At 42.4% G+C, this 22,720-nt stretch overlaps 1 protein-coding gene and 1 pseudogene across 1 annotated transcript; both read left to right on the top strand.

The window, feature by feature from the left end:
• The first annotated feature begins 9,203 nt into the window (after window positions 1–9,203).
• Window positions 9,204–15,043, top strand: mc2r (melanocortin 2 receptor). Its single transcript, XM_024264358.2, has 2 exons — window positions 9,204–9,576; window positions 13,490–15,043. Exons 1-2 carry the CDS (start codon window positions 9,224–9,226, stop codon window positions 14,046–14,048), a joined length of 912 nt encoding a protein of 303 aa, XP_024120126.1. The 5' UTR covers window positions 9,204–9,223; the 3' UTR covers window positions 14,049–15,043.
• Window positions 15,044–22,551: 7,508 nt separating this feature from the next.
• Window positions 22,552–22,660, top strand: LOC112141266 (annotated as a pseudogene).
• The last annotated feature ends 60 nt before the right edge of the window (window positions 22,661–22,720 follow it).

Below are 22,720 nucleotides of genomic sequence, written 5' to 3'. Positions count from 1 at the left end.
ACTCCACTGCCATCTCTCCTAGACACTTCCATACCTCCACAGGTATATCATCAGGACCAAGAGCCTTTCCACTCTGAACTTTGTGACAGACGGTGAGGCATCAGGAGCATGGCAGGCAGTGCGATAAGCTGGTCGATATACATTTCTTCATCCTGGCAGGCGATCTCTCGTTGTAACTCCGCAGACAGACTTCGGCTGACAATAGTTTTCAAACTACACGGGGACCATGCAGTCTAAGCGTCCGGAAACGTAATGAATAAGCTGCAGCAGTGTCTTTGCCCTGTTTGATGTCAGCTGTTTGATGAGCTGTTCGCCGGGCTACCGTTGGGGGCGTGGTGAAACAGCGCGTAATAGCTGAGTGAAGGTGTCATACGAGTGAAATGGTAATGACCCTCCCGGCCACACGGCGGCCAACCACTCCAGAGCATCACCAGATATCAGTGAACACAGAAAGGAGTCCTTGGCTTCTTCAGTAGGGTAAAGATGAGCCAGTTGATGCAGGAACAGCTGTCATTGCATGAGGAAACCATTGTTTGGGTTTCCCCATTAATTTATCCGGTAAAGACAGACGTGGATCAGACACAGGATTTGCAGCAGCTGAGAGGTTCTCCAGGCACATGGAAGTGGACGGTATGGACCTGGGCGTTGTAGATGTAGTGTTAGCTGCTGGATTAGCAATAAGCTGTTCCATGATGGCGTCCGCGGCTACAATTAGCCGATGAAGCTGACAGCCGTGCTCCAAAAGCATGGCAGGAAACCTAGCGGGATTCAAAGGAGAGGGGACACTTGTTGCTGGATCCGGGTCAGGTGAAGTCTTCTGTGACGCAGAGGCGTGTGGATCCATGTGCAAACACGATTTCAATGCAGTAACAGGATCAGATAAGGCATGGTCAATAAACAGGCTTAGGTCAAAACACAGGGACAGCACGGAGAGTGGAAGAGGCAAGCAAGCTCCCAAAACATCAAATTTTGATATGGAAGGTCCTTTAACCATACCTCCTTATGTGATGACTTGGGAATGAGCATGTGTTGCTAAAAACACAATCAACAAGAGAGGGGCAGAGAGCAGTTGTCGACAATTCAGGATTGACATCGTCAAATAAATTGTAAGAAGCTGAAAATATCCACATCTGAGTAGAAGCGCCTGTGGACCATCTAGAAAAAAATGCAGAAACACACTGCACATGGAAAACGAAAAAGCAAATGTTTCCATTGAGTTTTTCCCCATTGAAATTTTTTTCATTGAATTTCTGGACTATCAAAAACCGAGAAAATCCAAAGGTTTAAAAAAATCAGAATTAAAATTTAAAGGCTTACAAAAATCAGAATCTGATAAAACAGAAAACCCTACACTGTTTTGCTGCACATGTTTAATTCCCAAGAGTTCACATATCTGTTTTTAGTGTTTTATTTAATTCAGAAACTGTTTTTTAAAGCGTAAAAAAATCTTTGAAACATTTTTTCTTCATTTTTAAACTGCTGCTTAAGCGTTAATGTAAGAGACTTCTTGGGAAATGCTGTTTGTACTGCGCAATGATACATTTTGAACATCTTCCAGTTTCAAAGATAACATTTTTTTAAATAATATGCCTAAATGTAAAAAAAAGAAAAGACTCTAGGCTCTGGAACATTAAGGTAGAGAAGAAAACATTGAGAGCAAAGGACTATCCTTGAACTGATGGATTAATGGCGACAGGAGAAACAAGATAATGGGTAAAATAACATGAGAGCAGCCTTGATTAGGCAGCCACCCAAGGGTAAAATATGATTCCCCATTCCTGCTTCTTTAAACCTGATCAGCTGCGTAAAGCTCCAGGACACAGCTCCATAGGAGGTTTTTCAAGAGCTGCTTTCCAGAAGAAATTTGATTTTTGAAAATAATTTTAAAGAATAAATTAGTAGCTGAAAAAAGAAGAAGAACGGATGATTTATCTCCTAGATTCACACCATCTAACCAAGGATTCAGCAGGTAGACTGAAAACCAACATTTTGCTTCATTTTGTTTTTTAAAGTAAAAAACTAGTGGTTCCTTAAATGTGTGTGATTGGCAAAATCAACAGTTTGAAGAGGTAAAAGCTTATAAGGAAATGGAAATGTAGTCTTGTTTGAAGGGTTCAGCAGATGTAAGACTGGCATACACTGGCTACTTCACAGAGTAGATGATGTGAAAATGCTGTAGGTTTGGTGCAACACTGAAGAAAACAGGAGCAAAGTAAACAGATTTACCTGCTGTTTAAATAGTGACAGCAATGCTATTAACACAAGTCATAGTTCTTTTGGCCACAGTCGAAACAGTCGAAAGCATAACTTCCATGTGATTTTCTGAATACCATGCATGGAATTATATTAAAAAAAAGTACAAAAGAAAATTCTTTGGCAACTGATACCAAGTAAGACATAAAATTGAGACTTTACAGACTGCAATAAAGCAGTTTATCTCTATTGTGTGCTTAGTAAGCATTCACTCAATAGAGATCCTCCTGCTCCTTTCCAAATGTTTCTCTGGACATAAAAATTAAACCACACTTTCGGCAGTCTTGGTATCAAAATGTTCAGGACATTACTGCTTGTACTTCTGGTATTCATAAACATGATAGTTTTTTAAATATTGAGCAAATACACACTTTATGAAATAAATGAGAAATTCTATGAATTCTTCTAAGATGTGGAATTTGAAACCTATGAACTTTCACATTTTGAGCTAGAGATACCATTCAAACTTTAAAATTTTCAGAAAATATTAAGCAATTTACATTGTATTCAGCTATTGTAGGCAAATAAAGTTAAAGTTTAATGCAAACTTTCGGACATTTTTCAGTTTTCAATGTGACTTAAGGACGGAATGTTCTAGATCTGGAGTGAATGACGTCACAGCTAGAGTAAAGCTGAAAAAAAAGCTTGATTTTTTAATATACATTTTTTTCCGAACAAACTGCCCTTACTCAAAGACAGCTTGTCACAGAGTCACCGTTCTTTCAGCAGAACGTAGGAAAAAGCCTCTGGATTTCTAAAATGTGACCCTCAAACCTGTGGGCCAAACACTTTTGCTACTACATCCCCTTGTTTGACACAAAGTTTACTTAGTTCTGCTATACCCGGCCATAATAAATCTGCTTGCTGCTCCTTATAGGGGAGAGTGAGGTAAGTTGAGCCATCCTTTACTTTTGTGATCCTGGAGGATATGAAAAGTTGCACAGAAACACAATTTAAACATACATTGTTATTTAAAAAACGTCTCTTCTCAAATTAAATTATTAGAATGTATCTGTGAAGCAGCTCAAAATAATAATGTTTAAAAAAAGTGCTCCTGTGGCTCAACTTGCCTCAGGTCTGGGGTAAGTTGAGCCATGTAAGGGGGTAAATTTAGCTACATAATTTTTAAAAGGTAAACATGAGCATATTGTACAAACAAATACACTTTTTTAACAATTTAAGGCTTCTAAGAACAAATCAACAGTTGTTTTCCAAACAAAATATCAAAATAATTTAATTCAGTTAAAAAAAAAAAATTTCAACTATCCATCCATTTTCCTGACCGCTTTGTCCCTTTCGGGGTCACGGGGGTGCCGGAGCCTAACCCGGCTACTGAAGGGCGAAGGCGGGGTACACCCTGGACAGGTCGCCAGTCTGTCTCAGGGCCTCAATCACACACATTCACTCTCACATTCACACCTAGGGACAATTTACAATGACAAATTGACAAATTGCCCGGCCGGGGGGGGGGGTGTACAGTAAAAGTACACAAGTCTTTGTAAGTAATAGAGGGTGACCTGTACAACAAGCATAGTGTCCAAGGCCTGGAATAATGGACCAAAACCTTTTTATTCAAATTCACAAATGGCTATATTGACTTTTTTAGCGTCACAAAATGCAAAGTTTAAAGACATTTTTTTCAAAAACTATACAGTAAAAGTACACAAGTCTTTGTGAGGTAATAGAGGGTGACCTGTAGAACAAGGATATAGTATCCAAGCCCTGGAATTATAGACTAAAATCTATTTATTTACATTCAAAGATGACCATCGTAACATATTTCTTGTCAAAAATGCCAAGTTTAACTACTATTTTTTCAAAAACTATACAGTAAAAGTACAAAAGTCTCCTTGAGGTTAAAGAGGGTGGCCAGTAGAACAAGCATTTTCTGTCCAAGGCCTGGAATTATGGACTCATTTATTTTTTAAATGACTTTATTTAACTTCATTATTGAAAACTCTAAACATTTATTTTTAGAAAGGACATAATGAATAACAGATTATTAGTACAAATACGCACTGATAGAATACGTTGTTTTGTTATAGAATTTTATTTCTCTTTTTCATTTTACTCCGAGCACATCTGACGTTCTAATGCTCCAACAGAAAGCTCTTCCACCGAGTTTCATGCTCTGCCGTAAACCGTGTAATACGGGCGCATGACTTTTTTGTAGCGCGGCTGGCTTTACCACGGCTGAGCGAACAGCGGCTCACTTGACTGCAGTTGTTTTCCGTCTGTTCTTCTGTTCCTGCACTAATCCCATCCATTCGCGGAGAAAGGTTCCACATGCAGCTTTTCTAGTGTTACACGCCGCTGGACTGCTTTTAGCGCTCAATATAATCGAGAAAACCCGGTTGATTTTCAAAATAAAAGATTTCTGACTCAAAAAAAAAAAAAGTCCCTAAATTCTTCCGCGGCCCGGTGGCAATGGGTCTGCGGCCCGGTACCGGTCTGCGGCCCGGTGGTTGGGGACCACTGAGGTAGATGACATGGAGCTGTGCAGACCTGGACTTTGAACCTGTTACCATGGCGATGGTTCTTTCTTTCCTTCTCTCTCTCTCTCACTCACACACTCGCAGGCTTATTTCAACACACTCTCAGTAAAATGCATACATATTCCATGACTTTGCACTCTGAAATACCGTGTATAATATACGGCAAACACGGATTTTGCGTGCATATGATACGCAATGGTAGAAAATAGGTTGCGCCGGCGTACAATATCCACGACTTTTTAGGTTTGGTTTTGATCAAGTGGTCAGAAATCCTCCGGCTCTTTTCTAAATGACGTCGTTCCTGGTTAAGGTTAGGATTACGGTTATGGTTAGGGTTAGAAAAGCAAATTGTTCGTTTGTGGGGCTGTTTGTGATGCTCACGCCTCCACCAGGGGACGTGTCAATCATGGAAAACACATTTTAACACGTTTAGGACCGCGCGTATTATATGCAAGCAAGAAACAGTTTTGGCGTATATTATACACGTGTAACAAACATTAGGTTATTTTAATGTAAGTTAACAAAAAACAAAAAATCAGGGTATATTCAATGTCCCCACAGATGAATAAATAATTTTTAAATAACTTAGAGCTTCCTCAAACTTCACATATACAATTTTTTAATGAATAAACCAAACATGTCCTTTTCTTCAAACACCAAAACGTTTCCCCCTCCCACAGAACCGGTCCACCTTAAGAGTTCAAAGTCCAAAAATAAACCCGAAACGCTACGTGTCCGTGTCCCGTAATCCAGTGTTTCCCAACCCTGGTCCTCGGGGCACACTGTCCTGCATGTTTTCCATGTTGCCCTGCTTATGCACACCTGATTCAGCTCATCATCAGGCTCAGCAGAAGCCTGACAATGACGGTCATCAAAGGCAGGTGTGTTTGAGCAGGGTTGGATCAAAAAAATGCCGGACAGTGTGCCTTGAGGACCAGGGTTGGGAAACACTGCCGTAATCCGTCCGAACGAGGGCAAATACAAGGGAAAAAAAATAGTCTCTCTGGTATACCAGGAAAAAAATAGTTTAGGGCGCCCTAAGAAAAAGAAAATGTGCAGATCTCACCCAGCGCAGGCCTCGCACTGTTTTTGACGCGCGCACTGCTACGTCCAGATGCGCGCGTCGAGAAACCAGCTGATGGGCGTCCTCCGGTTTGACGTCTCCGGGCTTTGAACTGGACAAAAGCTGGAATGCCGCCAAACAGGGGTGCAGATCTTTCCCGGAGAAGGAAGGTTTTGTTCCTTGATCTGTCTGATCGCCTCCAAGACGCGTCTCCTCCTGGCGTTTTCCGGTTTCCTTCCTCTCTCGCGTCATCCCGACACCAGCCCAATTAATAACCTTGGAAGGGGGCGTGGCCACCTTTCAGCCAGGTAAACGGCTCACGGCAAACAAAAATAATACATACAAAAACACTCAAAAAGACCACAACCAATTTTACAGCAGACTTAAAATGTTCACAGAAACCCATATTTTAATTTCTGTTATTCATATGCTCAGATTTATGGCTCTTGTTATGTTTTTTTTTTTTTTCTTTTTTTTGCTTAACATTCAAGATACCATATAAAAAATTTACAAACACAGTGACTATGTCACACACGGTATTTCCCAAATCGTGGCATATGTACGCATTTTACTGAGACTGGGCTCCTTATTTAATATTCCATCTTTCTGCACCTTTGAGGGAAAATTTCGACCCCGCTTGAAATTGACCTACTGCTTGGCAGACATTTTGTTTCAAAATCTGATATTTGGGGAATTTGAATCCACTAAACGAACATTTTTGTTTGTCCGATTCTCACGAAATTTGATGCACATGCCGCTAGCTGAAGTCTACAATGACCCCTAAAGTTTCGTTGACCTATGACCTTGGGAAGTGGCCGGCATCTTAAATTTACAAAAAGACGAGTTTTAATACCAGCTTCAAACAAAAATAACTCTTGGGAATTTTTATCAATAATTTCCTAAAGCTTTGAGCATAATTAGAAAGGCACTGGTGAAAGAAATATGGTATTGGAAGCTTTAGATTTTGAACGGCGTTCCCATGGCGAGCTCGCAAATGTTGTGTAGTCTTAATACGCGCACATATTTCAATGCATTGCTATGACAATTTGATACGTAGATCCCAGGCTGATGCTTTACCAAGTATTATAGCATAGAATATGAACATATAAGGAAAGTGGGTGTGGTTAGCAAATAACCTCAGTTGCTAAGGAAATCTAAAAATGTACTTTTGACGATTCTTGTGAAACTAATATCAATCTGTTCGGTGACCTTAAGTGAACAAAACATAAAATGGTTGCTATGGGGATATAACCAACAGAAAAGGCGCCATTTTTTTAAAAAAAGTGTATTTTTAATCAATTTCTCACATACATCTCAGACCAGCTATACAGAAAGAAAATGGGGGGATTTGGGGAGGGCATAGTGGCTGCTTAGCAAGTGAGCTTGTGTCAAGGGTTGGCTTCGATTCCAGAGAGGGCGTGTAGGGGTGTGCAGCGAGGGCAGTGATTGTGCGTATAGAAGGGCAGCGAGGGCGTCAACATTGCGTATGGGCGGGCAGCGAGGGCGGCGACGGTACGTATGGGGTAGGCAGAGGGGCGGATAGCGACTGCGGGCCATCCAACGTCGCTCGCGGCTTAAATTGTCATTTATTTATTTATTTTTTACTTGTCCTGTCCAACAGCTTAGCAAACCTATAACATGCATGATTTTTATTCCCTGTTTGCCGCAAATCAATAGGAGATCCACTTCGTGACAGGTGTTTGGAATAAATTAAATTTGTGTCAGTATGTTTAAGCAAAATAGCAACAAGCCTTTATTTATATTTATGGGCTATGTTTTCATCTTTTAGAGTCATTGTCAAATAAATTGGTTCTGAGCTGTTACTTTAGCATCTTTTGAGGTTTTTTAATGCTAATTTAGAATTTAGCTAATGTTTTAGCAAAATGCTAACATTTTTGGCTAATTCTTTATCTACTGAGTAATTTTAGCTTTAGCAATGTGCTAGTTTTCTTTTTTTTTTTTTTGGCTTAATTTGGCATCTACTAAGCATTCTTTAGGCCAATTTTTGAGTTTAGCTCATATTTAAGCAGCACACTAAATGTTTTTAGTAAAGTTGGCATGTATTGAGTAATTTTAAGCAAACTTACTACCAATGTATTTTTTAGATCTAAGCCAACTTCAGTGGTTTTTATAGGTCTTTAACAAAATTTCAAGTTGTTTAGAAAAATTAACATTTTGTAAATGTTTTTTGCATTTTTAGCAAATCTCTTCAGTAGTTAAATTAACTGAAGCTAACAGCAGCTCACTGACCGCAGTAGAAAACATTACAACAGTCATGAGTTTGACTTTAATGTCAGACACGCTGGAATTGTCTGACTTTTGATCTGTTTACAAGGATTATGTGAACACAGAAATTTAGGAAACTTAGAACTGGTCAGAAAAGATCTTCTGCAGCTCCACTTCTCATAGCCAATGCTAATGCTAGTGTTAGCATTAGCACAGATTCAAATAATAAAATCATAATTAGCTGCATAATCAAACCAGCAGCATTCAGTGAAGTTCTTGTAACCTTCATCTAACTATTGTCAGAGAGAAATAATCCACAACTCGTTTAATATCCATAGGAATTTGGGGAATCAGCTGCAGCAGCTGTTGCGTTCTGTAAGCAGGATTACTGACATTTGTACTCTGATTTCTGAACGATCTAATAGTAGGAAACAAATACAACCAGGTAGGACATTTAGAAAATAAATATTGTCAATATTTTAATACTCTTCCAAACAAAAGACACCAGAAGCGACTCAGCACTTTCCGGCGATGTGTGATGTTGCGTGAAAGGGTCTATTGGCAGATAAATCATGACAGGAATGATTGGGGATTTAAAAAATAAAAAAATAAAAGGTTTTCATTCAGCTCTATGAAATATTGAAAAATAAATATGATGCTGTGAAAGACAGTTGATAACAACAGATGATCACATACAAAGAAAGCATTTTTTATTAAGGTAGCAAGAGTAAGAAAGATCAAAATTGCTTCACGCCCTTCCAAAAAAACTGCTTAAGCTTACACAACCTTGAGAAACAAAAGAATAGGAACATCATTTTCTGGACAGAGAAAGAGACAAGTCTGTGAGTGTAATACCATGAGTATGAAGAGAATAACCATATGTTTTGAGTTGTTAATTGTCCCAATACTAAAGCTTATAATTTGCCTGTTGTTTTAGACATATTGTCTGATTTATTTTTTTAAACAAATGTTTGTTTTAAACACATTGTATCTTAAATAATCAGTGTTACTAAAAATGATTCTTATCTGGTGACACTTTACAAGATGTTAATTTTAATTTCATAAATACTGTAGCATGATTTTAGTGCCAAAATGAATGTTTTTGCATAATAAGTGTTCTAATTTTTCAAAACCTCTTTCTTTTTTCACAACTTGATCTAGTTTCTTTAGATCTAACTTTGAAGTCATGAATACTAATTCACTGAACCGGACAGACTGCCCAGAGGTAAAGGTCCCCTTCCTCATCTTTTTCACGGTTGGAATGGTGAGCCTGGCTGAGAACTCGCTGGTTGTACTGGCCGTCATACTGAACAGAAACCTGCACTCGCCCATGTACTGCTTCATCTGCAGTCTGGCTGCCTTTAACACCATTGCAAGTTTGACAAAAACCTGGGAGAACCTGATGATCGTTTTTGCTGATGTGGGACACCTGGAGAAGAGAGGTCCCTCAGAGACCAAGCTGGATGACATGATGGACTGCCTGCTCTGCATGTCATTTGTTGGCTCCATTTTCAGTTTCCTTGCCATTGCCGTGGATCGGTAAGTAAACAGGAAAGACTTTTGAACATTTATAACGCTGTTTTGCAAACCAATGATTAAACAATGAAAGCGGTAGATGCAAACGTCCAGCTTTTCTCAAAAAAACTCATGCTTCATTATGGAATCTTAGTCTGCTTCAGACATCTTAATCAGAAGGTTCTTCTAGATGACTGCACTGCTACTGCCAAAGTGTTCACAGTGACTTGAAAGAAAGTCTTGGTGTGCCATCTAGAATGAAGAAAGCAGAGAAGGAGTCTTGGTGGTGGAATGAGGAAGCTCAGGAGTGTGTTAAAAGGAAAAGGTTGGCTGTAGAATGTGGAGGACCGACAAGACGTAAGACAGCAGACAGAAGGAGGGGTAGGTGTAGCAAAAGGTGAAAGTGGAGGTGGCAAAAGCCAAAAAGAAGGTGTATGAGGAATTGTGTTGGACGCAAACGTGGGAGAGATGGGTCTTTAATGGTGATGCAGAGAAAAAGAGATGGAAGAATGAGCAGCAGGTTTGCATGAAAAAGGACACTGATAAAATATGCTGACTGACAGCTTTCACAAAATGTGGAAAGATGGAAGGAGAACCTAAAAAGCACAGAGTTGGGACAGGCAGTACAAAAGATTAAAAAAAGATGAAGTGAGAGCTTCATTGAAGATGATGAGACAAACAATAACATTTGACAGCCAATCAGGATGCAGAACACAGTTTGCTGGGGAAAAAAAAGTAAATATGTGCTGAAAAGAATCTACAAAACGACCAGACTGCAAAATTTGAACAATTGCGAGGAAACACTGATATCTTAAGTCAGAAGTGAACATTTGTGAGCAACATTGTGTTTTTGTGCAAAGAAAAAGAAACACAGATGCAATATTTGCTTTGAGAATGTCCCTGGAATAGAAACTAGAAGGTTGGGGCGATCTGCATTGTGTCTGTACCTTTAGAAAAGTCTATGACGACAGAGAGTGGAGCTGTGGTTTGGATAAGGAAATCAATGTATAGAAATAGAAAAGTTGTGCAGGACATGTGTGAAAGCTGGAAAACAGAGGTCAGATGTGATGCAGGTGTGGAAGAAGAGTTGAAGGTAAGTGGTACTGCACTGAGCTAAACTTTGAGTCCCTTTCTTGCTTCCTGTAACGGACAGACTGACAGGTGAGGTTAGACAGGAATTTTTAAGGACTGTGATATTGAACAGTCCAGAGCAACAGAGTGTAGGAAAGATTTGAAGGGGTGTGTGCAAGCAGGTTGGAATGGGTGGAGGAAGGTTATAGGTGAGATGTGTGACTAAAGATCGACATCAAGAGTGAAAAGAAAAGTTGTAGATGGCTGTTATGAGAGCAGACATGTTGTTTGGTTTAGATTAGGGGTCTCAAACTCAATTGATCCGGGGGCCGCTGGAGGCAGAGTCTGGGTGAGGCTGGGCCGCATCAGGATTTCCACAAGAAAAACACTGATAAAACATTACAGTGTTCTCAAATATCTTTATTTTTAACACAAAATAATGAATAAATAATGAACGACGTGTATAGATCTTTGTGTGTGCTGATTAATATATAAAAAAGGGTATGTCTTTTTCTGAAATAGTTTATATTGAAGATTGAACTTAAGATATATTGCTAGGGGGTAGAATTAAAATAGTTTTTCAAACTTCTTCCTACTCCATTTCGAACTACATAATAGAGGTGTAATGTATTTATTTATAATTTATATAGAATTTTCTGTTGTTTTCTTTTTTTTTTAACCATGTACTATGTATGTGTTGTTCAAAATAAAAAGGACTAACTAACTCATAAAACAAATAAATTAATTAAAAGATTAATAAAAAAAACAAATAAATTAGCAATAAATAAATAAAAAAAATAATAATGACCATACAGCAGATACAGACAACTGAAGAAACCACTTATTGACTGACTGACTAGAGAAAACTATTTTTATTCAGTTTTAAATGTCTGTATTAACAGCGTCTCTTTCAGAGAGAGAGAAGCCGCGGTACCGAGAAAATCTTTGATGGATTTCATTTTTTGTAGATTTTTATAGAACTCCTCACAATAAATAAATCTGATCTATATGTCTTCCATTCATTGGAGGTGTGGCGTGCTCGCGCGCGCAGGCTGCATCAGTGCGCATTCGGGGGCCGCTTTCCATGGGGGTTCTATGCAAACGCGTGTAGCAGAATATCGGACTTCTACTCGCGTTTGCATGGACTGGAATGCGCGCCGACACAGTCAGTGTGTGAACCTTAAAAGTCACAGACGCGCGCGCAGGTGCGAGCCAAGCTCAGGATCACATGTTTGACAGACGGGAGCAGCGGATCGCCGCGCGGGGCGGGCTACAGGTTTGTGGCTCGGAGCTTGTGGAGCTCTGATTTAATAGAAACAGTCAGCATGTCAAAAACCGTATGCCTCAACATCATATATGTGTTCATTCTAAGAGAGACATCCACAGACGGAGCTGGTAGCTCCTCCTACACACGGCGCGGTGACAGAAACACATTTTTTGAAAAGCCGTGAGCAGCAAATTCCCTGCGCGGGCACGCGAATTTATGAATTTATCGTGCTTCATGGCTCCTCCTCCGCCCAGCTGATTGGAGGAATGAATGAATGAGTGAGTGAGGTACTGGACAGTCCGCCGATGTCCCGCCTCCAGAGTCATATACCTCACCGTGATTGGTGTGATCATCTGAACACTGAACACAACAACTGTCATTCATATCAGCCTTGCGGGCCGCACGAACATTAATCTTTCATATGAAGACGTGGGCTGCAAATTATCATCCCGGGGGCCGCAGATGGCCCGCGGGACGCGAGTTTGAGACCCCTGGTTTAGAAACAGTGGCTCTGAGAAGAGACATGAGGAAGAGATGAAGATGTTGAAGTTTTATTTGGAAGTAATAAATAAGGATAAAAACCATCAGATGATATGAGTATATGTTCTGGAAATAAATGCAGGGAAGCAGACTGAGATGATTTGGACATGTTTGGAGGAGGAATTGTGATGTTGGCAAAAGGATGAAAAGGATGCTGAGATTGGTCAAGAGGACCTGGTGGCAGACATGATGTCAGCTGAAAATTATTAGCTGGAAACATACATTCCACAAGACTTCAGAGTTGTAGCCACTTTTAGTAAAGTTTTTTTTAGTCAAAAGAGGGTAAAAACCTTATAAAGAAAGAAGAAAGATATTATAAAAATGATCAGATTTATAAAACTGTCAAGACGTTTACATTGGAGCATTTGCTCCAGACCAGTGTTTACATTTGACCGCATTTAGTTTCAACCCTTTACCAACATAACATTTCGCTTTATCAGTAATGTTTTGCACATTGGTGAAAAGCCGCCTTAAAATGTTGCTTACCAGTGCAAAAATGCTTTTCTCTGCAGATCAGCAAATTAACATTGACTGGTAATGAGGTACGGTGTGTCAAAGAGCATCGTAGGTTTTGACAGAAACACCTCAGGTGTCAAAGGTTCATACCTTAAAACAAACCAAAATCAAGAGTATTTTTCAACCGAAATGTGTGTGGCGGTGTGTGTTTGGGGGGGGGGTAATGTTCCGGTCTTGGACTTCCGTTTGGCTAATGATTTTCTGCCATCATCTTTTTTGTTTTTGCCTCCGGTTCCCACTCAGATTGGTGCCACCAGGACAAGAGTCAAAAAGATCAAGAAATGAGCTTAATGCATGTGGTGAATGAGAACATGATGAGGGTGATGTGAGGGAGGAGAATGCAGAAAAGAGGATTAGAGGAAGGTGTAGAGTTTACTGTGGAAAGCACTAATGGGAACAGTTTAGAGACAAAGAATAAGAAGAACCTTAATTTTGAGGCTGGTACACTTTTGATGCATTTTTTGTGACAAACTATAGTGGTGATCTCCAGAAACTGTTGAGGGTAGTAATAAACCATAATATTCTTTGCTTTCTATCTCTCAGCTACATCACCATCTTCCATGCATTGCGATACCACAACATCATGACAATGCAGCGAACTGGAGGTATTTTGGTATTCATCTGGACTACATGTGGTGTGTCAGCTGTGCTGATGGTGAGGTTCTTTGACTTCAAGTTCATTATGATCTGTTTTGTTGTCTTTTTCATCGTTTCTCTGGGTATTATTTGCTTTCTCTATGTTTACATGTTTCTGCTGGCACGTATCCATGCCAAGAGCATTGCAGCCCTCCCCCCTGGTGGTGAGGGCAAGTGTCAGTGTCAGCGGCGGTGGGCCAGCAACATAAGAGGGGCTCTGACGCTCACCATCCTTTTTGGAGCTTTTGTGGTGTGTTGGGCACCATTTTTCACTCATCTGATCATCATCATGGTGTGTCCCTTAAACCCTTACTGCGAGTGTTACAGATCACTGTTCCAGCTGCATGTAGTACTAATTATGAGCCATGCTCTCATCGACCCTGCCATTTATGCATTTCGCAGTGCTGAGCTCAGATATACCTTCAGGAAGATGCTCCTTTGTTTAAGCCGGAAGTTGTGCTGCTAAGAAAAACTTTGAAGTCCACCCAGTTGGCATAAAACAGCTGTGAGCTGTTAAACTCCAGACATCAGGTCTCTAAAAACATGAAAGACTTTGAGAAGTGGCTGATCACGGACATCAGAGGAACTAAATGAAGCAACATAAGAGTTATATTTGATTTCAAGAAAACCATGGCACCTGGGATCTAGCACAAGGTCTAAAAGTCAACTAACCCTGATTTTCAGCAGGGAGTTCAGACCTGCAGACAACTTACTTTGCTGCAATATCAGCGGAAGTACAATGGACCTGACACACAAAGTCTGCAGTCATTACAGAGAGCACAACTTATAAACTTTGTTCTAATCAAAAGGACAACCTCACAGCAGGAAAAGCAAAATCTACCTTGGACAAAGGGTCCAATCATATCACTTCACTTGGATTCCTAAAGTGTGATTCATGTTAGTGAATTATCTGAGGAAAATAATCTGCACATATTTTTGATTTTTGATACTTGATTTATACCAATGATTTTTCTAATGAAAAAGATTTTCTGCATACATTTTTTTATGTTTGATAATTGGTTTATATTAATGACTTTTCTAATGAAAAAAAGTTATTTTGTATGATACTAGTTTTTTTTAAATTCCGATAATTGATGTACATATGCTAGTGCTGGGGAATATGGAAACAAATTATGCCAAAGTATAAAATAATTTATATCACGATAACGACATACATCACGATAAATGTCAATAAAGTATATTTTCAGCTATTCTCTGAAATACCACCATCTCCCTCTTTTTTTCCCATCCGGTCTAAAAAAAAAGTTACAAACATGTCATGGCTCACTTTTCTGACTATTTAAAGAAACATATAACTAAAAAGTCACAATTGAGAAACAAACATTTTAGTGCAGCAAAATAAACCAACTGAGATAAGATGTGGCTGATATACTGCAGCCTTCACATTTGTTCGAAAAGACAAAGGTAATTAAAGTGAATTTGTCAAAAAAAAAGAAAAAACACTTTTTATGAAAACCTTTTTTTTAAAGTGCACAACAGTTTCAAGTTTCTGAGTAAAAAAACTCATTTATCACAAAATTCAGAAAATTTCAGAACTTAAGTCAGGGAACGGAAGTTCTGTCTCTTTTTTTGAACGGATAAGGAAGCATTTACTGATCTTAGTTTGAAAACAGGAAGCTACACTGACACTTTATTTCAAAGATTTGTTTACTTCTGGTGACAGTCGGTTAGCACATTCGGCTTTAGAATTTTCGGACTCAAATTTTCAGGAGCAGAACGTGAGAATCCGAGTGTTTGAACACTTGTTACAGCTCTATTTCACAGCTCGGTTTATCTCTTATTTTTTGTAATCTCATATGTTCATTTTCGTGGACTTTCCTTGAGTAATAAAAGGTTTGTTGTGTTAGCATCGGCGCGGGAATAGCCTCCTAGAATAGTTTACATACTGCGTTTGTGGGTCAGACGTTGAACGTCTGGGGGGTTTGATTGACAGATGACGGGTAGCCAATGGGAGCAGACTTCATCAATGCGGTCCGTGAAGACCTTTTAACACCTACTTTACAATTCAACAATGTACCAATCATTGTCCTACTGTTGTTTTCCTCAATGGAATGTACCGATGCAGCAGTTTGAAAAAACAAGAGGAGCATGCTGTCGACATTTTTAGATGAGGATTTACTCTGGAGAAATAGATTTCAGTCTGAGGTTATGTGCTTTGGACTTTTTTGTTTGATTAACGTTCCTTTTTCTTTTTTCACTGTTTTGACTGTAGCTTATAAATTATAAGTTACGTATATGCGCATAAAATCACCAACCAAAGTTTCATCTTCGCCGCACTTTTCCAGCTTCAGCCTGAATTAGACACAGCCGTCTGAGGAGTGCGAGACAAACTTGAAAGGAACTGGTCGTATTTTCAAACAGATAAAAAGATCCAGCTGTTCACTTGTTAGGATGGTTTTTTATTTTAAATACCTCTGAACGCGCTTCTCACATGCATCTGATCAGACTGTAACCTGGGGGGGGGGGCGCTCTGCAGCGGCGTCACCCAAATGCTCCTTTTAGACAAAAAGGATAAATGTAAATCCAAAAGAACCGCTGACAAAAATCAAATGTTGGAATGGTTCTCCCTCAAAGGCTTCAACAATGACTTGTACAATTCTCCGCCGTTATTAAAGTAGAAACTGTTTACATCCCGCGGTCTCGTGGTAGAGGCGTGGAAAGAGGCGGAGACTCACAATAAACTCACTCCAGATTGGCGTGATATAATAAAATGAAATACATAAAATGTATGTAAAATAAATAACATTGAAATTGAGATTAAATGCATAAAATACCGTATATCTTCCAATAATAGCCCCGGCGTTTATTCCAATAATTTGGCAGCCGGCCCGGCCTTTATAAGAGACAGGCGTTTATCTGAGACCGGCGTTTATTCCACCACACACAGAATGAAGAGCTCCTTTTTTTCACAATGGCGTCGGCTAGTGGTGCTTTTGTGAGGAGTGGAGCGGTTGGAGTAGGGAAGGAGTTTTCAGCAAGGAGTGCGGCGGTGGAGGGGACGGGGGGTGGAGAGAGCGTGGGTGAAGCGGCTCGTGCTGCTGGGAGCGTGTCGCCTGTGAGGGTTAAATATGAGAAGGACTTGACGGTCCAAGTGGAATTGGTGGGTGATGATCATGTGTCTGTGGTGGAATTGATTAAGTACTGCAAATTGCTGTGTGGTGGTGTTGTAGCCTGTAGGGCGGTGGGGGAAAACCGTTTTGAAGTGACGCTCTCAAATGTGGTAGGTAGAGATAGATTGTTGGATGGTTTTAAGATAAAAAACACGAAAGTTTTGGGGACAAGTCTTGCAAATAATGAGCTTATGGTCTCGTTTTTGAGTTTGCCGGCCTACATACATGACTCGGAGATCTTAGAGAAGCTGCGCGGTTGGGGAGTGTCTGCAGTGTCGCCGATCATGAGGCGGATGTGGCTGGGGACGAGCGTAGCGGATGGTACGCGTTTTGTCAAAGTGAAATTTAGCAACACTGTACAATCTCTTCCTTAGTCGGCCAGATTCCAGGCTGCGTCAGGGCCTGAGTTTTTTAGGGTTTTGCATGACAAGCAAGTGAAGGTGTGCAGGATCTGTCTTCAGCCTGGGCACATTGTTAGAGAATGCCCGGACTTCATGTGTCACAAATGTGGGGTACAGGGCCACTATGCTAGAGAGTGCAAGACGACACCCACTTTTTGCGCTGCGTGCAAGTCTGTCACGGAGCGCTGCCTCTGTTCGCAGGATGAGGAGACGGAGGTTGCGCCCACTGCAGGTGCGCCGCGGAGAGTCAGTGACCCAGAGCCTCACCAGCCTGAAGACGCTGTGCTCCCGAAGCAGGGGGTGGATTGTGTGCAGTCGACCGAGGGGGAAGGCGTGCTCGGTATTCAGGAGGTGGAGGAAGATCCCGATCTGGTCCGAGCGGCAGGGGTCTCTGAGGCAGACCAGCTGTCGATAGCCGACGTTCCTGTGAAGGAGGGTGGACAGCTCCAGAGTGCTGCCGCTGCTCCTATCCAGGCGGGGGGGACTCCCGGAGTGGGTCCTGCCCCGATGATGTCTGATTCCGTGAACGGGGGAGCTCTGCGTGTGATCGCTGGCTCTGCCCCTGTCCGGACGGGAGGGGTGATGAACCCTGTCCTGCAAGAAGCGTCTGGGGGTCTCGGGGCGCACGCTCCCTCCTCGAATGATGGAGAAGTCCATGATTCCGAGGAGGAGGGCTGCCAGGACTTACTAACGCAACGTGTGACATCTTTACCCCCTCGGCAGGAAGAGACTGTGGACCAGGCTCAGAAGAGGGTCGTGGACGATGTGGTGGATGACACCTTGGATATGACTGCTTCAGGGTGGGCGCAACGGAGGAAGCGAGAGTCAAAACGACTGCGGAGGCAGAGGCTACAGACATCATGACGCGATTGTGGGTTGCTTCTTGCACTTTCTTTGCAATAATGCTCAGTATTTCCAGCCTGAACATCAGAGGAGTGACCAATGAAGCTAAAATAGGTGATATCTTTACAACAGCGTGTGACATACTCTGTATGCAGGAGGTGCACTGGACAATGGAGTTCTTTAAAAAGACTCGGAGGCGGTGGGGAGGTCCTGCCTTTTATGGAGTCGGTCCTGGGAGGACAGCGGGGGTCTTTGTGTTTGTGAGACAGGGGGTTTTTGACACAGTCGCCCTAGTGGAGACAGATCCTGAGGGGAGGAAACTAGTTTTAGATATTGCGTGGGGAGACCAGACGGTGAGAGTTTTTAATATTTATGCGTCAAATGACCCGGGTGAACGTAAATTATTTTTTCGTTCGCTAAGACCACTTATTAACGAAAATTCCTTGCTGATTGGTGATTTTAACATGGTTTTATCGAAACTTTATCTGTCCAGGAACAATGTACATAAATGTGACGTGAGCAGAAATGAGCTGTTCTCTCTCATGCTAGACCTGAATGTCGTTGATGTGTGGAGAGTGAGGAATCCAGGAAAGAGACAATTTTCGAGGAGACAGATGGTGCAGGGAAAATTAAAACAGTCTCGGATTGACCTAGTGCTCGCAGGTCATATGGCAACATCTCTAATCACCGATATTACTTATGATTTTTGCACGTGGAGCGATCACGCTAAAGTACAGGTGGTCGTGGGTGGGATCAAAGGGCGCTCTAACGGGGGGTTGTGGATCTTAAATAACGGTGTATTATCGGACGAAAGTTATCTTAAGAGAGTGAAGACACTGCTTCTTTTTAGTGTTGAGCAGTTACCTGAGATCGATGATGTTTTTAATTGGTGGGGGAGACTGAAAGTGAAATTAAAGAAAATGACAATAGCTTACTGTAAGAGGAGAAAACGGAGGTTACTGGAAGAGGAAAAATGTATAAGGGATATCCTGAACACGGAGGCAGCCTTGCTTGCGGAAGACCCGACGAGGGATGCGACTGTGTATGCTGCAGCCCTCTCACACTTGCAACGTTTTGAATCTGAGCGGTGTAAGGCTGCAGCTGTTCGAGCGAGGGTACGGAACTTCACTGACGGCGAGAGGTCCTCTGCATTCTTTCTTGGTCTGGAGAAAAACAGGCAGGAGAAGGCCGTCATCAGAGCCATAAAGGACGATGATGGGGTGCAGTGTGTCCAACCGGAGGAAATCATGAGAAGAGTGGAAGGTTTTTACTCCGCTCTCTTCCGTGAACAGAGTTGTGATGTGACTGCAATTGAAGAGTGTCTGCAGCATGTCGACTCTAGACTGAGTGAAGAGGAGGTGGGGGTGTGTGAGGCTGACGTTTGCGAGGCAGAGATCAGAGCAGCTATAATGAGGCAGCATGATAACAAATCGCCGGGTGCGGATGGGTTAACCGCCGAATTCTATAAGACATTTCAGGCTGAGTTGTTGCCAATTCTGCAGCAGCTGTTCGCTGCTTTTTTTGAAGGGCAGGCACCACCGGCGTCCTTTTGCTTGGGGACCATCAAGCTGATATTCAAACGAACAGGTGAGAGATGTGATTTGGCCAACTACCAGCCGATCACTCTTCTGAACCTGGATTATAAGATCCTGGCTACAATCCTGGCAGGAAGGATGAGAGAGGTGATTCCCTCCATTCTCTCATCCACACAGGCGTATGGTGTGCCAGGGAGGGATATCGCTGATGTGATTTTATCTTTGAGGTACTCGGTTGAGCACATGGCTTGGTCGGGGGGAAACTTACTGAGTGTGGATTTTGTGAAGGCCTTTGACAAGGTGGGGCATTCCTTTTTATGGCGTGTGTTAAATCGTTTCCGTTTTGGGCCTCTTTTTATCCAACGGTTAAAATCCTTGTATGACGCTGCGACCAGTCAGGTGGCGTGCAACGGTCTGCTGACTGACGTGTTTGATGTGAAAAGGTCGATCCGGCAGGGATGCCCGCTGTCAGCAATGCTGTACAGCCTGACGGTTGAGCCCTTGGCTCTACTGATAAACAAGACTGACAATATCTCCGGCGTGATCACACCGGCTGGACGTGAGCTGAAAATATTGCATTATGCCGATGACACCACTCTCGTGCTGCGGGATGAGCAAAGTGTTGACACTGCGTTGAGGTGCTTGTTACTTTTTTGTGCAGCCTCAGGGGCAGAAATCAACTTTATGAAATCTGTGCTTTGGTCTTTAGGGAATCGGACTGGGACTCAGAACAAGTGGGGTTTTAGAGAGACAGAGGGTGGAATCAAGGTTTTGGGCGTATGGTTGAGTGGAGACTCACAACACATGGTGCAAACGAATTGAAATAAAGTGATTACAAAGATTTCTGGGATTTTAACCTTGTGGAAATTGCGACGTTTAACACTGAAGGGGAAGGTGGTGATTATTAATTCTCTGGCAGGGGCTTCACTGAATTATGTTTTGTCTGTTTTCTCCCTGCCAAGCACGGTGTTGAGCGAAATAGATGGGATGTTCTCCAGTTTTCTCTGGGGGTCTAAGGCAAACCAGATCTCCAAAAAGACATTGGCAAAGGACATTGAGAGAGGTGGTCTACGTTTGGTAGATGTGGGTGCACGACGGGACGCTCTGCGGTTGAAAATGGTGAGTAGGCTTTTAGACACACATGAAATGCACATATGGAAAGATTTTGTGACGGGGGACCTCGAGAGGGACACACGACTGGGATTGGGCATTTTTTGCCAGGGGTGGGGAAGTGTTCAGGCGGGGCTGGATCCGTATGTGGGTGAAATGATTACAGCTTGGAGGGGAGTCGGTGGTTGGTTGACACAATGTGTCTTGTCTCCAGAACAAGTACTGAATTAGCCCCTTTTCAGAAACAGTGCGTTAACTATGAATGGTGTTTCATTTGGGTGTAAGGCACTAGAAGAGAGTGGATGCACAGTGGTGAGGGATATTGTGAACGGTGGGGAATTGAGTGAAGAATCGTCAATAATGCAAAGATTTTGTAGAGGGGCGGATAGCGGGAGGAGACTTCGAACCAAAAGGATTTACAGGAGAATGGTTGAAGCTTTCCCCCAGCAGTGGCTGGAGATACTGAGGGGCAGGGGATGCTCAACGCTACCTAGGTCAAGTCTCACCTTCAAAGTGATCTATAACGGGACGCCTCGAGAGGTGTGGGTGGTTCCAACCAGGGCCTGGTACAGGATGGCGGTTGGGAGGTGGACCAGAGTCCCACGGGCGGAACAGGTCTGGGAGAAGGTGTTTCCTGGACAGGACATGTCTGGCATGTGGGTGAGTCTGAGGAGGAGTTTGTCCCCACATATGGTATGGGATACAGACTTCAGACTGCGACACAGAAAAATCTACTCCAGTGTGGTGCTCCACCAGATTAACAGAGCACAATACAGCAGGTTGTGCCCCGTCTGTGGCATTGCACCTGAAACACTGGAGCACATGTTTTTGGACTGTCGTGTGGTGGTGGTTTTTTTACAGAGGGTGAGGCAGTTGGTGCGAGACCGATGCCGTTTCTCCTGGACAACCGATGGAGACTGGAGATGGGCGAGCCTTTTTGGAGTTGGAAAGGAGGAACGAAGAAAGGGCTGGCGAGTGGTCGACCTCATGCTGGCGTTTGCGAGACATGTCATCTACGTCACCAGGACAAAGAAGATGAAAGAAGGCCGGTGTATGGACAGGTGGCATTTGTTTCACCAGCTGCTGAGGGCTCACCTCCTGCTGCTCCACAAGTCGGGCATGGACATCGCACAAGAGGCGCCGGAGGGACAGGCGTTGTTTAGTAACGACCACAGCAGATTTCATGTCTTTTTTTGATCATGAGTGATGTGCATCGTGATTGTTTCTTTCTTTACAGGCTTTTAAACTATTTTTTTTGTTTCATCGATTCTGTTTTGTCTTGGTCATGATGTGTTGATTTCTGTGTATCGTTTTTAATATTTTCTAATAAAAGAGAAAAAAAAAAAAAGCGCGCCCGATCTCATCTGATCTCGGAAGCTAAGCAGGGTTGGGTCTGATTAGTACTTGGATGGGAAACCGCATGGGAATACCAGATGCTGTAAGTTTTCAAACTCTTTCTGTCCACCACTAGAGGGCCTCACACTTTTCAAAAAGCAACAGCGCGTCCACTTGTGCTTCTTTTTTTTTCTTCTAATCCTACCATTCTTTCTTTCTTTTTTTTTATACAGAGATAATTCTGTCACGCTTCTCCCAATGTGCTCATTGACCTTCAGAGCGGTCAGCATTAAGGTGCAAATGCCTAATCCTACTCCCTGGGAGGCTGACACTTTCTTGATTGAAAACCTGTTGTTGTGGACTATTTCTACTGCAAGTGTGTGCGTTTCAAAAGCTTTTTGGGGGGCTGCTGGGTTTTTCTCCACATTCAGGAGGACACAGATGAAGAGGGTGAGGCAGTAAAAAAGGAAAACGTGGCTGCACAGCTGAACCTTGTGCCGCTGATTGGCTTGCTCATCCAGGTACATGGCCTAGAGCCGCGAGCCGGTGTGTTTCCGGACTTTCCGAAGCTAGAGCGTACTGGTTTGCCGGGCGTGGTTTTGACACTTGTAGCAGCTTACGGCCACACCGCCCTGAGCGCGCCTGATCTCAGAAGCTAAGCAGGGTTGGGTCTAATTAGTACTTGGATGGGAGACAGCCTGGGAATACCAGATGCTGTAAGTTTTCAAACTCTTTCTGTCCACCACTAGAGGGCCTCACACTTTTCAAAAAGCAACAGCGCGT

The sequence above is a fragment of the Oryzias melastigma genome, linkage group LG6 (assembly GCF_002922805.2).
Source record: "Oryzias melastigma strain HK-1 linkage group LG6, ASM292280v2, whole genome shotgun sequence".
NCBI classification, from domain to species: Eukaryota; Metazoa; Chordata; class Actinopteri; order Beloniformes; family Adrianichthyidae; genus Oryzias; species Oryzias melastigma.
The sequence above is the reverse complement of the archived record's forward strand: the minus strand, read 5'-3'. Positions and strand labels throughout refer to the sequence as shown.

Coding starts and splice junctions, on each gene's coding strand:
- mc2r (XM_024264358.2), top strand. CDS start 9,224: ATGAATACTAATTCACTGAACCGGACAGACTGCCCAGAGGTAAAGGTC. Junction 9,577..13,489: donor CTTGCCATTGCCGTGGATCG/GTAAGTAAACAG, acceptor TCTATCTCTCAG/CTACATCACCATCTTCCATG.